This window comes from Mesoplodon bidens (assembly GCF_964165515.1).
Source record: "Mesoplodon bidens genome assembly, chromosome: 13".
Classification (NCBI taxonomy): Eukaryota; Metazoa; Chordata; class Mammalia; order Artiodactyla; family Ziphiidae; genus Mesoplodon; species Mesoplodon bidens.
In genome coordinates, this window is record NC_138169.1 from 69,403,750 (window position 1) to 69,420,172 (window position 16,423).

Genomic DNA, 16,423 nt, shown 5'->3' on the forward strand with positions numbered 1-16,423 from the left:
CAATGAGGACAGGTAAGAAGTTATAAAAGATTATTCAGGAGAACCCACGAGATTGAAGAAGAGCAGACTGAAGACCTTCTGCTTGATTTAGGGGATCACTGAACTTGTTAGGGCCACTATAAATATCCAAAATTTTTTAAAAATAAATAAATAAATAAATATGAGGGAGTAGTATACAGTTCATATGATAATCCTAAATAACTAAGACATTGATTCCAATACCAGAATCTCTATTTACCAACAGTCATATGGCTTGAGGAAAAAGAAAAATTTGTTAAGCACCTGAAATAGATTAGTCATTAGGTTGTTTTCGGGTTTTTGTTTTGTTTTTTTGTTTTTGAAAAATAACCAGCTCTTCAATGTATTATTTTGCTAAAGCTGGAGTCATTTTATATTTTTTGAATGTCAACATAGTCAGTGAAGCAATCTAATCATCATCATTTGTTTGCTAAATAAGCATCAATTTTAATTTTAACACAGTGAAGAAGAAACAGACTATTCCGACTAGTTAGAAAGACAGATCTTTAATTACTTACAAAATTGGAAAATTTCTTATTATGTTTGGTATAATATTCTAATTTGTGGCTATATATTACCTTCCTATCTGTGGCTTAGAAAATATCTTGAATGAGATCTTTATAAAACTAACCCGTCTTTAAAGTAACATTGCCTCTCTGGTATTTTGCTATTACAAATCCTTTTTGCAATAATGTCCTTTCTTTCTTTTCATTAAAATATGTATATTAAACTATGTTTACTATACAGTCTCTTTACTCAAGGATCTACTACACTAGACCTTTTCTTCTCATCCTTCTCTTCCTTCTGCTTTTCCTTCTTCCTTCTCCTCCTCCCTCTTTAAAAAAAAAAGTTAAGTATATTAAGTACTCTGTCAGGATATTACAATTTGGTGCAACTTTGGTTAACCTGGTATCCTAGTGGCTTGGAGAATCTGGGCATTGGAAATCAAATGGTATAATAGATGGGAATGTTTGATGTCCCTCTATTTGGATTCTCTTAGGAAGAGAAGCTAGAAATAGAGTGTTGATAATGCTCAGATTCTGCACTGTTACAGTCAACAGAAGAGCCAAAGCAAATTATAAGAGTGAAGAGGAATTCAGAATTAGGACCAAGTTTTACCTATTTGTAATATACAAATACTCCTGTGCAGAGATCAGGAAATCCTTCCAGAACCCAAGCTTAGAACTTAAAGACATTCTGACATTGCCTATGTCAAATTTGGGGTAATTGAAAAAGACTATGGGTAGTAGACTTGGGCATTGTGAGCTGCCTAGAAGGAAAACTGACTTCATTTCAAAGCATAGCAAGTGAGAAAGCAGGTCAAAGGAAGCCTGTAAGATACTGGACGAGCTTGGCCAGTTTGCTGCCGCCTTTGAAGTATATTTAAATTTTTGTTGAGACAATTTAGGGGAAGAAAAAATCCTTTTATCCTTCCAGGTTCTTGGTTGAGGCCCCCTGTAATAAGAAACAGATTAACAGGAGAAAAACAAACAGAAGTTTGACAATAAGTATACCTCTTGTATATATGAGAGATACCCAGGAAAACAGTAATTCCCTAAAATGGCCACCACTTTCAATACCATCTCCAGCTAAAGACAAAAGGTGTTTGAGGGTGGGAAGTCAGTAATGGGAAGTTTTCAGGCAAATCACAATAAACAAGGGCGTGGTTGTTACGTACATTTAAGTCACTGCCTCCTTGTCATCCTCCTCTTCCTGGCACAAAGAGGGAGATACCCTTATAAACATATAAATTTTCCTTTTATGAAAGAGTAACTTCTACTCAGTTTTCAGAACTTTTCCTCTGTCTGTTGTTTCTTAAAAATAATCAGCTTAATTCTTATGCCAAAGAGGCATATTTTGGGGTGACAAATTCTGTTTCCCTCAAACAACATGTGGGAAAAGTAGCTCTAAGCAAGACAGCATTTCTTGCCATCTTTACTTCCTACCAGGTTGATACTAAGACCCTCATAGATTCTATTTCCTCTGTTTTCAAATACTTTTTTGCCTTCTTGTTGGGAGATACCTAGTATGTTACCTAGATATTGTGACCTGCATGTAAATTCCTTATTTTTTATTTTTTTTGTTTTTTAAGGAAAAATAAAATTAGGTAAATTTTCATTTATATATAAATCCTACAGTTGTAACAGAATTTTGTCTCTTGGAGACACGTAGCCATCAATCTCACTAAGTATGTGTCCATTTTTTGTTGTTCTTATAATGGTTCTTACATTTTTAGTGCATCGCTCACTTGAAAATACCAGTTATACTTTTCTCTACATTCACACATATTCTGTTCTCCTCTCTATATTCACACCTTTGAAAGTCAGTTAACTTCCATGGAAAAACATTAATTTCTGTATCTTTGTTTGCTTGTTTAATTCAAATATCTAAAATAAATTGTGCGTGGTAAAATAAGCATGATATACTGTGTGATAGATTCTGAGTGTCAACATCATGATTAGAAGTCCCATAAATGTCTGTTTTCTTTCACATCCAATGACAAGGCCATGTTTCTGTTTCATCTCACAGCCCCGACCTCTGCTCCCAAGGATTTGACAGTCATTACTCGAGAAGGGAAGCCTCGCACTGTCATTGTGAGCTGGCAGCCTCCCTTGGAAGCCAATGGAAAAATTACCGGTAGGCACCTCAGCTTTATTTCCTGTGCTGCTCCGCTTGTCCTGTGATTGCTTACCTACTGTGCACTGCTCATGCCTTTTATGTATTAGTTTTCTGTCCCAGTATCTCAGTTGACTCCTGACCCTTTCTGATTGTCTCTTCTTGCCCCCTCTGACCTTGGAATTCTTCTAATGGAGCCTATAAATGCACACACAACCACATTTCATTTGTGTTGCTTCCTGAAAGATGTGCATTGCAATTAGTATAGACCTTTTGCTTTTGATTCTGTGCAGCATTAGGATAACATTGTAGTGGAATGCCTCTGAGCCTAAATGAGTAAAAAGAAGCCAGTTGTTTGGCAGTTATAAAATACAAAAGACACTTAATGACTGTGTATTTTTATAGGCAACCTAGAAAGGAGGTTTGTCTGAGGATTTTTAGTTTCTCACTTAGCTTTTAGCTTCTTACTTAAATCATAAGGCTCAGAAAACACTTGATATTGACTGACGGAAATTGAACTTAATGAATATTTCACAGTGAAAGATTTTATTTTGCTAAATATTTCTGATAACAGCAATGCCTAATTAAAGCATCCATTAGAAGCCTGTACTGTTAATTTAGTATGAAAAATATAACGGAGTTCTATCAGAGATTTTGCATTTAAATGATCACTTTAGGCTTTTAATACATGTCTCCATAGCATATAATTATTATGAGGAATATTGTATAACTAAAAATGTGCACATTATAGTCTAATTAACTTGAACCATTGGGTTAGGCACATGTAAGTGTCACTCCTGTTTCTTCTTTTTTTTGCATACCAGAAGTGCATAGCATTATTATAAATTAACAAAGCAATTCAGTCATTCTGTGATACAGAGATAAGCTTGGAAATAACAGTTCAGATGCCACACTTACTTTATGTGAGTTACTTTTTGAATTTTACAAAATGAAAAGATAATGTGAAAATTCCAAATGTGGTTTAAATTTAAGTTGAAGACTACTTTTCTCTAATAAATTGCTCTTACTGCAATAACAAACAGAATTTCCATTTGAGCTGACAAATATGGAAAAAGAGTAGAGACATAAAATCTCCCCCAAGTCTTATACACTCAGTTGTCACTCTGCCAGGCTTTTTAAAACCGAGGGTGGCTCATTCTAATTGTTTCTTCCCCTTAGTGTTATGATCTATTTTCATTGGTTCTGTTTCAGTACTTTTGTAGATTTTGATTTGTTTACATGATGACTTTTATTATGTTATAAACAGATATTTATAAGCATATGGTAAATCAACAGATAATAAGTTTAAGAAGAAGAAAACAGAATAGAAATGGTCTAAATAAAAACAAGTTCTGATAGAAAAAAATACATTTTGGGGTAAAGGATAAAATAAGTCATATACTACCCAATTTTCCAATTTATTTAAATAAATGTCATCACATGGTCTATGTGAACAATACAATGTTTTCTTTTTAAATTTTTTTTTAATTTAATTTTTTATAGAGCATGTCCTTATTAGTCATCAATTTTATACATGTCAATCTCAATCGCCCAATTCATCACACACACACCCCATGCGACTTCCCCCCCTTGGTGTCCATACATTTGTTCTCTACATCTGTGTCTCAATTTCAGCCCTGCAAACCAGATCATCGGTACTATTTTCCAGGTTCCACATATATGCGTTAATATACAATATTTGTTTTCTTCTGACTTACTTCACTCTGTATGACAGTCTCTAGATGCATCCACGTCTCAACAAATGACCTAATTTCGTTCCTTTATGTGGCTGAGTAATATTCCATTGTATATATGTACCACATCTTCTTTATCCATTCGTCTGTTGTCGGGCATTTAGGTTGCTTCCATGACCTGGCTATTGTAAATAGTGCTGCAATGACCATGGGGGTGCATGTGTCTTTTTGAATTATGGTTTTCTCTGGGTATATGCCCAGTAGTGGGATTGCTGCATCACATGGTAATTCTATTTCTAGTTTTTTAAGGACCCTCCATACTGTTCTCCATAGTGGCTGTATCAACTTACATTCCCACCAACACTGCAAGAGGGTTCCCTTTTCTCCACACCCTCCCCAGCATTTGTTGTTTGTAGATTTTCTGATGATGCCCATTCTAACTGGTATGAGGTGATACCTCATTGTAGTTTTGATTTGCATTTCTCTAATAATTAGTGATGTTGAGCAGCTTTTCATGTGCTTCTTGGCCATCTATCTGTATGTCTTCTGTGGAGAAATGTCTATTTAAGTCTTCTGCCCATTTTTGGATTGGGTTGTTTGTTTTTTTAATATTGAGCTGCATGAGCTGTTTATATATTTTAGAGATTAATCCTTTGTCCACTGATTCATTTGCAAATATTTTCTCCCATTCTGAGGGTTGTCTTTTTGTCTTGTTTATGGTTTCCTTTGCTGTGCAAAAGCTTTGAAGGTTCATTAATCCCATTTGTTTATTTTTGTTTTTATTTCCATTACTCTAGGAGGTAGATCAAAAAAGATCTTGCTGTGATTTATGTCAAAGAGTGTTGCTCCTATGTTTTCCTCTAAGAGTTTTATAGTGTCCAGTCTTACATTTAGGTCTCTAATCCATTTTGAGTTTATTTTTGTGTACGGTGTTAGGGAGTGTTCTAATTTCATTCTTTTACATGTAGCTGTCCAGTTTTCCCAGCACCACTGATTGAAGAGACTGTCTTTTCTCCATTGTATATCTTTGCCTCCTTTGTCATAGATTAGTTGACCATAGGTGCGAGGGTGTATCTCTGGGCTTTCTATCTTGTTCCATTGATCTGTGTTTCTGTTTTTCTGCCAGTACAATACTGTCTTGATTAGTGTAGCTTTGTAGTATAGTCTGAAGTCAGGGAGTCTGATTACTCCAGCTCCGTTTTTTTTCCCTCAAGGCTGCTTTGGCTATTCGGGGTCTTTTGTGTCTCCATACAAATTTTAAGAGTTCTTCTTCTAGTTCCATAAAAAATGCCACTGGCAATTTGATAGGGATTGCATTGAATCTGTAGATTGCTTTGGGTAGTATACTCATTTTCACAATATTACTTCTTCCAATCCAAGAACACGGTAAATCTCTCCATCTGTTGGTACCATCTTTAATTTCTTTCATCAGTGTCTTATAGTTTTCTGCATACAGGTCTTTTGTCTCCCTAGGTAGGTTTATTCCTAGGTATTTTATTCTTTTTGTTGCAATGGTAAATGGGAGAGTTTCCTTAATTTCTCTTTCAGAGTTTTCATCATTAGTGTATAGGAATGCAAGAGATTTCTGTGCATTAATTTTGTATCCTGCAACTTTACCAAATTCATTGATTAGCTCTAGTAGTTTTCTGGTGGCATCTTTAGGATTCTCTATGTATAGTGTCATGTCATCTGCAAAAGTGACAGTTTTACTTCTTCTTTTCCAATTTGTATTCCTTTTATTTCTTTTTCTTCTCTGATTGCCATGGCTAGGACTTCCAAAACTATGTTGAATAAGAGTGGTGAGATTGGACATCCTTGTCTTTTTCCTGATCTTAGAGGAAATGCTTTCAGTTTTTCACCATTGACAATGATGTTGGCTGTGGGTTTGTCATATTTGGCCTTTATTATGTTGAGGTAGGTTACCTCTATGCCCACTTTCTGGAGAGTTTTTACCATAAATTATTGTTGAATTTTGTCAAAAGCTTTCTTTGCATCTATTGAGATGATCATATGGTTTTTATTCTTCAATTTGTTAATATGGTGTGTCACATTGATTGATTTGCACATATTGAAGAATGCTTGCATCCCTGGGATAAATCCCACTTGATCATGGTGTATGATCCTTTTAATGTGGTGTTGGATTCTGTTTGCAAGTATTTTGTTGAGGATTTTTGCATCTATATTTATCAGTGATATTGGCCTGTAATTTTCTTTTTTTGTAGTATCTTTGTCTGGTTTTGGTATCAGGGTGATGGTGGCCTCATAGAATGAGCTTGGGAGTGTTCCTTTCTCTGTAATTTTTTGGAAGAGTTTGAGAAGGATGGGTGTTAGCTCTTCTCTAAATGTTTGATAGAATTCACCTGTGAAGCCATCTGGTCCTGGACTTTTGTTTGTTGGGAGATTTTTAATCACAGTTTCAATTGCATTACTTGTGATTGGTCTGTTCATATTTTCTATTTCTTCCTGGTTCAGTCTTGGAAGGTTATACCTTTCTAAGAATTTATCCATTTCTTCCGGGTTGTCCATTTTATTGGCATAGAGTTGCTTGTAGTAGTCCCTTAGGATGCTTTGTATTTGCACGGTGTCTGTTGTAACTTCTCCTTTTTCATTTCTAATTTTATTGATTTGAGTCCTCTCCCTCTTTTTCTTGATGAGTCTGTCTAATGTTTTATCAGTTTTGTTTGTCCTCTCAAAGAACCAACTTTTACTTTTATTGACCTTTGCTATTGTTTTCTTTGTTTCTATTTCATTTATTTCTGCTCTGATCTTTATGATGTCTTTCCTTCTGCTAACTTTGGGTTTTGTTCATTCTTCTTTCTCTAGTTTCTTTAGGTATAAGGTTAGATTGTTTATTTGGGATTTTTCTTGTTTCTTGAGGTAGGTTTATGTAGCTATAAACTTCCCTCTTAGAACTGCTTTTGCTGCCTCCCATAGGTTTTGGATCATCGTGTTTTCATTGTCATTTGTCTCTAGGTATTTTTTGATTTCCTCTTTGATGTCTTCAGTGATCTCTTGGTTATTTAGGATCACATTGTTTAGCCTCCATGTGTTTGTGTTTTTTACATTTTTTTCCCTGTTATTCATTTCTAATCTCATAACGTTGTGGTCAGAAAAGATGCTTGATATGATTTCATTTTTCTTAAATTTACTGAGGCTTGATTTGTGACCCAAGATGTGATCTATCCTGAAGAATGTTCCATGCACACTTGAGAAGAAAGTGTAATCTGCTGGTTTTGGATGGAATGTCCTATAAATATCATTTAAATCTATCTGGTCTATTGTGTCATTTAAAGCTTCTGTTTCCTTATTTATTTTCATTTTGGATGATCTTTCCATTGGTGTAAGTGAGGTGTTAACATCCCCCACTATTTTTGTGTTACTGTCAATTTCGTCTTTTATAGCTGTTAGCAGTTGCCTTATGTATTGAGGGGCTTCTCTGTTGGGTGCATATATATTTATAATTGTTATATCTTCTTCTTTGATTGATCCCTTGATCATCATGTAGTGTCCTTCCTTGTCTCTTGTAACATTCTTTATTTAAAAGTCTATTTTATCTGATATGAGTATTGCTACTCCAGCTTTCTTTTGATTTCCATTTGCATGGAATATCTTTTTCCATCCCTTCACTTTCGGTCTTCATGTGTCCCTAGGTCTGAAGTGGGTCTCTTTTAGACAGCATATTATATGGGTCTTGTTTTTGTATCCATTCAGCAAGCCTGTGTCTTCTGGTTGGAGTATTTAATCCATTCACGTTTAAGGTAATTATTGATATGTATGTTCCTATGACCATTTTCTTAATTGTTTTGGGTTTGTTTTTGTAGGTCCTTTTCTTCTCTTGTGTTTTCCACTTAGAGAAGTTCCTTTAGCATTTGTTGTAGAGCTGGTTTGGTGGTGCTGAATTCTCTTAGCTTTTGCTTGTCTGTAAATCTTTTAATTTCTCCGTCGAATCTGAATGAGATCCTTGCTGGGTAGAGTAATCTTGGTTGTAGGTTCTTCCCTTTCATCACTTTAAGTATATCATGACACTCTCTTCTGGCTTGTAGAGTTTCTGTTGAGAAATCAGCTGTTAATCTTAAGGGCGTTCCCTTGTATATTATTTGCCATTTTTCCCTTGGTGCTTTCGATAATTTTTCTTTGTCTTTAGTTTTTGCCAATTTGATTACTATGTGTCTCGGCGTGTTTCTCCTTGGGTTTGTCCTGTATGGGACTCGCTGTGCTTCCTGGACTTGGGTGGCTATTTCCTTTCCCATGTTATGGAAGTTTTTGACTATAATCTCTTCAAATATTTTCTCTGGTCCTTTCTCTCTCTATTCACCTTCTGGGACCCCTATAATACGAATGTTGTTGCGTTTAATGTTGTTCCAGAGGTCTCCTAGGCTGTCTTCATTTCTTTTCATTCTTTTTTCTTTATTCTGTTCTGCAGCAGGAATTCCACCATTCTGTCTTCCAGGTCACTTATCTGTTCTTCTGCCTCAGTTATTCTGGTATTGATTCCTTCTAGTATAGTTTTCATTTCAGTTATTGTATTGTTCATCTCTGTTTGTTTGTTCTTTAATTCTTCTAGGTCTTTGTTAATCATTTCTTGCATCTTCTCGATCTTTGCCTGCATTCTTTTTCCGAGGTCCTGGGTCATCTTCACTATCATTATTCTGAATTCTTTTTCTGGAAGGTTGCCTATCTCCACTTCATTTAGTTGTTTTTCTGGGGTTTTATCTTGTTCTTTCATCTGGTACATAGCCCTCTGCCTTTTCATCCTGTCTATCTTTCAGTGAATGTGGTTTTTGTTCCACAGGCTGCAGGATTGTAGTTCTTCTTGCTTCTGCTGTCTGCCCTCTGGTGGATGAGAGTATCTAAGAGGCTTGTGCAAGTTTCCTGATGGGAGGGACTGGTGGTGGGTAGAGCTGACTTTTGCTCTGGTGGGCAGAGCTCAGTAAAACTTTAATCCACTTGACTGTTAATGGGTGGGGCTGGGTTCCCTTCCTGTTGGTTGTTTGGCCTGAGGCAACCCAACCCTGGAGGCTACCTGGGCTCTTTGTTGGGGCTAATGACAGACTCTGGGAGGGCTCACACCAAGGTGTACTTCCCAGAACTTCTGTTGCCAGTGTCCTTGTCCCCACCGTGAGCCACAGCCACCCCCCTGCTCTGCAGGAGACCCTGCAACACTGAACTAGGTCTGCTTCAGTCTCCCCTTGGGTCACTGTTCCTTCCCCTGGGTCCCGATGTGCACACTACTTTGTGTGTTCCAAGAGTGGAGTCTCTGTTTCCCCCAGTCCTGCAGTCGAATCCCACTAGCCTTCAAAGTCTGATTCTCTAGGAATTCCTCCTCCTGTTGCTGGATCACCAGGTTGGGAAGCTTGACGTGGGGCTCAGAACCTTCACTCCAGTGGGTGGACTTCTGTAGTATAAGTGTTCTCCAATCTGTGAGTCACCCACCCAGCAGTTATGGGATTTGATTTTACTGTGATTGCACCCCTCCTACCATCTCATTGTGGCTTCTCCTTTTTCTTTGGATGTAGGGTATCTTTTTTGTGAGTTCAAGTGTCTTCCTGTCGATGATTGTCCAGGAGCTAGTTGTGATTCTGGTGTTCTCACAAGAGGGAGTGAAAGCACGTCCTTCTACTCCGCCATCTTGGTTCAGGGCCCCAGAATGTGTTTTCAACTCTGAAAAACAAGCTTAATTTTGCTTTTCAATTGGAAAAAGTGGAAGTCTGTACCATATTAGGAAATGCCAATTAATCTGAGCAATAAAATTCTGTCTGCCAATGTCACAGTGCATGTATAAGAAATTGTGTCCACATATTTTATTTAGAGGTGTACGTTCCATAGTTCTCAATACTAAAAATCCATTCTTGTACAATGGCGTAGTAAAAGTATGGGATGAAATACTTTTCACCTTTAAATACTGCTTCATTTATTAAAACCAAGTTGGGATTATCAAGTTGAGATATTTTGACTCAATTCAGTAGGGAGCAAACACTAAAAACCCTTGAAACAACTTTAAACAACACTTAAAACAACTTCTGTTCTATACATATTTTGATTCTTTCATTCAAATCACTTCAAAAAGTAGGATGATAAAATATTCAAAATATCAGACCATTAGGCTGAGAGCCCAGATTTTCCACACTCAGTTTCTTGTGAAAGGACAACGGAAGATGTGAGTTATTTTCCAGTGTGTCAGAGCACACGTGTGCCTATGTGGAGGGATGTACTCCCATCTTACTTTTGTATTTCTTTGTTTTCCTAAATCCCTGTATGTACACCGCAGGAGAACAGGGTGGTTATGAACCCAAGCTTCTGACAGAGATACCTGAGCAAGTTATTTAACCTCCCTGAGTCTTACTTTAGAACTTATTTTGTAGAATTGTTACAATAAAGGTCTGAGAAAAGTCCCTGATACCCCGTGAGCACTGAAATAATTTAGTGATTATTATTCCCAGTTGAAATTCATTCTAGGAGAAGGGTTCACTATTGTACTCTGAACAGAACCAGATCATCAATTTATAAATATATATATTTATAAATGTATATATATATATATATATGTGTGTGTGTGTATATATATATATATATATATATATATATATATATTTCAAAAAGATTAAACAAAAAACAGGATGAAAGAGGAGATCCAGGTAATTCCAGTGCCTAAATTCCTTGATTATATACTGGCATCTTAGGAATTTAGACTGACATTTTCAGAAGAAAATGGTTCAAAATGAATTAAGCATTTACTACATGCTTGGCTTTCTGCTAAGCACTTTTGTCTTATAAGCGATCATATATTCCTATTATTTCATTTTGAAATAAAGAGTTGGGGGCCTTCCAGTGTAAATAACTTTCCCAAAGTCAAATAATGAAGAAGTAGCAGAACTGGGATGGAAAGTTCTGGTTCCTAGTCTTAACTACTACACTGCGTTTTTCTCTTCTTATCAGTATTCTACTGGTCCAAATCAATGATGCTCAATTGATTTATGATTTAATTTCTCTGAGGAGGGATTAAGAGTGGTACTTTATAAAAGCTCCCCAAGTGATTTTAATGTACAATTAGATTTGTGAAACACTGATCTAAATAAATGCAACATCTAACATTATTTGAGATCAGGGACTTGTGCAGATAAAAGAGTTAGAGCCTCACAGATTGTTTCCTTATCAATACCATATAATGACTAAGGTTTTACACTCTTTTTCCGTGTCATTCGATACTCTAGTCCAATTCCTCTTCCTTGAAATTCTCCTCTCTCTTGACTTTTGTAAAATCACCTAACCACTTTTCTTCCCACTTCCAGGCTATAACTTCTCAGTCTCCTAAGCATACTTTTCTTCCACCTGTTCCATAAGTGTTACTTCCTAGGATGCAGATCTTTTCATTCCCTTCATTACTTTCTCTGAAAAAGTATCTGCACTATAGCCAGGACTTCAGTGAACATGATCTTATGTCTCTGGAATCTATGTCTCCCTCCAAGGAATTCTAAATACACACATCCTACCTCATATTGTACATTTCCACTTGTCTGTCTTAGTGTCACCTCGTTCTATTCCCCAATCCCCCTCTCTCCCATTCTTCCATTTTTTGCTCTATCACCCACCACAAATGGCCAAACAATGCACTATTATATTCTGGAATAGGTTGTTAGCCCATTGGGATTGTGAACCCAGCTGGGCACCCACACCAGAGTCATGTGTCTAAACATACTTACTCTCATCTTTTTAGAAGCCTCCGCAGTTCACCCAGCAGCAAAAGTTGGAAACTTAGTCATCTTGACTTCTTCCTGTCCATCCCCTTTCCATATTATCATAAGAGAAAATCTAAATGCTTATAGTACAAGGCTGAAAGCAGCAGGAGAACAGGGTTCAGATTTTGTTCAATGCTTTCTCCCCAGTAACAATATCTTTGACACTTAATAGATAATAAACATTTGTTGAGCAGAATAATCATTAAATTGATATTAAATATATATTGTTTGACTTGAAACTATAGTTACAGCTTCTAAACAAGATATTTCTTAAGCTTTATTAATATAAATAAAAGCCTTAGCATTTACTAGGTAGTTACTACGTAAAAGATAATGTAATAGAAATACACTCATATATTAAGTTTTTAAAATACATTATCTCACAGCAACTTGTTTTCAGATAAGAAAAGTAAGACATACTTGGGTTATTCAAGTCTCTCAGGGTTGCAAAGCTAGTAAATGATAGCACTATGATTTGAGGTCAGGCCTCCCTGAATCCATAACCTATAATTTTTGACCACAAAAAAAAGGAGAAAACAGGTCCTCCTTTTTTATATATCTACCTATATATACGATTATCAGAATCAGTTCTTTAAAGATGAGAAGCCCTCACTGGGCTGAGCTCCTTGCTGGGAGGGGCCACATCATGTATCTCGGTCTTCCCAGTACTTATCCACCTACCTGATCCATGGAAGGGAATCACCAATGAGTGGGAGGAAGTATGGAAAAGGACAGAAGAGGTAAGAGAGGTGGAGGTGACTACTTTCTGACACTTTGCTTCTGGAACTACAACTACCTATTTGTATAAGTAGCGTCAAAATGAAAGATGTATGATGCTACATTTTATAAGTATTTACACAAATGGTATTTCAATGTAGGAATGCCCAGGTAAATTAATAATCCCAAAAGGTCTTACAACCTATGACAGAATATAATACTGATACTTTATTATTTGGCCAAGGTGGTGGGTAAGAGATCAAAATAAAGCGGAAAAAATGTAAGATGAAAGGATGGAGAATGACAGGGAATTGGACACAGAGGAATGAACATATAGATACAGAACGATAGTGAGAAACCTATAAATGTGTCCCAATCTATGTGGTTAAATGGAAATCTATAAGGTGAGACTTCAACAATGGATTTAGTAGCCTCAAAACATGCCAAACTCACATATCCAAATGAAGTTGTATGGTTTTTCTAAGGCTAGATTTTAGAGTTTTGAGTGATGTACTCTTGTTTCTATTCTCCAACTCAGTTTTCAAATTTACAGCCAATGACAGGCTTTTTAAAATACATTTCAGGAAATTGCTCAAATACAATTCGGAGTCAGAACCTGCACTTTCAACTTTACTTACCTGATGCCAGAACTGTCACTTTTAAATGCTTCAGTGAATACTCTTCACATAGAAAAAATTACATGAAGGCAAATACTATATTCTCATTTGGTAAATGGAGAAAATCAGGAATAAGTGTAGCTGACTTGAGATGGGAACACAATTATGCAAACTTTCAAGTTCATCATGTACTTACAACAGCCCATGAAAACTTCAACAATTTCATTAAATGTCATGAATTTAAAACTTATATACTTATAGGCTAGGGGATTTTATTCAATAAGTGAATTTCAATACCTATTGTGTGAAGACTATTTTATTAGTTTTCTTTGAAGAATAAGAAGTAATATAAGATATAGCTCCTGAACTAAAGGAATATTTTTATTCTTTTGAAGAGATAAGACATGCACATAATAAAAGCTAGAACAATATTACTAGTGCCAGGGTCTTCTTTTCAGTAGATATGGTTCTTTGGGTACAAGAATGGAGACCTTTCTGGCTCAGAGAATATTAGGAAGTTGTACTGATGTTGATCTCAGGGGCTGAGTTATCAAAGAATGGACATCTATGAGTAAGAAACAACTCCTTTATCCAATGATATTTTATAATCCCTTTTGAATTATAGTCTTCCAGTTTTAATATCAGCCAGAGGGAGGAGCCATATAACCTTTATAAATTTTGTAGACTTCTTTATCTTGATTAGTCTTTTATCTTCCCCTGAGCTCTCCACATCTTACCTATTCATATTTGCGGCATCAACGTCTCAACAAATATACCACAAAATCTGCAGAATTCACATCATCAGCTAAAGCAGTGCTTCCTGACTTTACTTGAACACAGAAATCAACTAGTGTGCAGTTTACTGGGGTTGCCATTAACCTATTAGCTACTGCTGTGTAACAATATCACCACAAATTTAGCAGCTTAAAATAACACACATTTGCTATCTCACTGTTTCTGTCAGTCAGGAATCCAAGCACAACTTAGCTGGGTAATCTGCTTTAGGGTCTCTTACAAGCTGGCAATCAAGGTGTTAGCTTCAGCTGATATCTCATTTGAGGCTTACCTGGGAAAATATTTGCTTCTAAGTTTATGTAGTTGTTGGCAGGACTCAGTTCCTTACTGGCTGTTGATCAGAGCCCAGCCTTAGTTCCTTGCCACATGGTCTTCTCCATCTGGCAACTTATTTCATCAAAGCCAACAAAGGAGAGAGTCTATAGAGTCTGCTAGCAAGACAGAAGTTATAACTTATGTAACATAATCCATGGAGGTGACAGTCCATCACATTTGCCATATTCTGTTGGTTAAAAGCAAGACTTAGGTCCCATGTACACTCAGAGAGAAAAGACTACACAAAGCTGTAACTGCCAGGAGGCAGGGATAATTGGGGGGCTATCCAAGACTTGTCCGCCATGCCTATTGAATCACAATGCCCTTTCTTGGGCTCTGTGTTTTGTAACTTATACCTAGTCCCCAGGTAATACTTATAATTAGGCAGATTTGAGAAACAATGTAGTTGGGAAAAGGTGAAAGCCAAAGCAAAATAGATACAAGTTTTCAGCATTGATCTGAATTTAAGACAAATGGACTTCTGGGTGTTGGAGTTTGTGGCATTGCTTAATCCTACAGAATCACAAGGAAAAAATATCCAGTTCACTGTCTATAATGCACCTTCCAAACCCAGGCATAATTCTGTAAATCACTATGGGATTAAGTGAAAATGATACAAAATCATATAAGTACTCTTATACTTTATTGAAGTGGGTTACAGTGTACAGAAAGAAGAGCTCATTATAGAGGAATGTTTCATATGTTAGATGTAGCTTAAACTAGACCTGGATGGCCAGGTAGGAGTTGGATGGAGAAAGTAAGGAGGGGTGGAGAGGTGTGAGGAGTTAAGAGGGAAGTAGGAATAAGGATAGTATGGAAATCAGTCCTCGTGGAATAAGAGTTGTACTGAGATGTAGGTAATATGCATGGTTATTTTGGAAGGCAACTGAATCTGAGTCAAAGAACCTGTGACATGACCACTGAAATATCTATGCGTGAAGGTCCCCAGTCCAGATGGGACAAGCGGGACTCAGAAGGAAGGACTAGGGGAATCAGAGGAAGACAATTCTTTTTTAAAAGTATTATTTACAAAGAATGTATTCAATGCGTAAGAATAGACCTAGGGACATTTGCGGCCTATCTGATGCGGATACCATTGCAGAAATTTGATAGAAATAGAGGCTGACACCACATTCATGTAGCGAAGACACCTGCAATGAGTTATTTTACAGTTTATATTACACTATCATCTGATATAATATGTAGTGTAATATAAAGTGATGAATTAATGCTTTTAAGTAAAAGCTAGCTTAAATATTAGCTAAATATAATGTTAGAATATGAATATTTTACAGGGATACCTGGATCTGTTTGGGTGCATATTAGACTATCACCACTGAATACACCACTGAATATACTACAATTACTCATCCCCTAACACAGAGGATGAATGATACTATCAAATGATGGATTTTTTAATATTTGAGATACTAACTAGATAACCTACAGTTATCCAGAAATACTTTTTCTTTCTTTTTTTGTTTATTTTTGCCTAGGTGGGATGGGTGGGGGGAAATAGTGTTGGATGTTTGGTATGGTAGCAGAGATGTTATCCTAGCCCTTTTATCACTTAGCTTGGGTCATGCTCAGCTTCATCATCTATGAAAAGACAGCAACAGTACCCCTGCCAATGTCACAGTTATTACAGTAATCAAATAAGATCATTTATTTTTATAACACTTTAAAAATATAGGGCATTTTATACTTTTCAGTGTATTTTTATTATTTAAACACTAGCCAAAATAAACATTACTTATCTTCATTATTGGATACAGTGAAAATGATACAGACTTGTTATCTGTCTTTTATGTTTTTCATCATGCTTATATATTAGCGCAAACCAATAATCAGGATTTATAGGCAGCAGAAACCTCGCATTTTTTAAATATGGCAGATATTTTTATTTCTAATGGCT

The 16,423-nt window shown here is 36.2% G+C and overlaps 1 protein-coding gene across 1 annotated transcript in view; it reads left to right on the top strand.

Annotated features, from left to right (window-relative positions):
* DCC (DCC netrin 1 receptor) overlaps window positions 1–16,423 on the top strand; it is a gene marked incomplete at its 5' end in the record, with an annotated part of 1,182,001 nt that overhangs the window by 1,041,622 nt on the left and 123,956 nt on the right. The window contains one exon of the mRNA XM_081253253.1: window positions 2,548–2,655. Within this exon, the coding sequence (XP_081109379.1) occupies window positions 2,548–2,655 (108 nt within the window). The remainder of the gene's footprint in view (window positions 1–2,547; window positions 2,656–16,423) is intronic.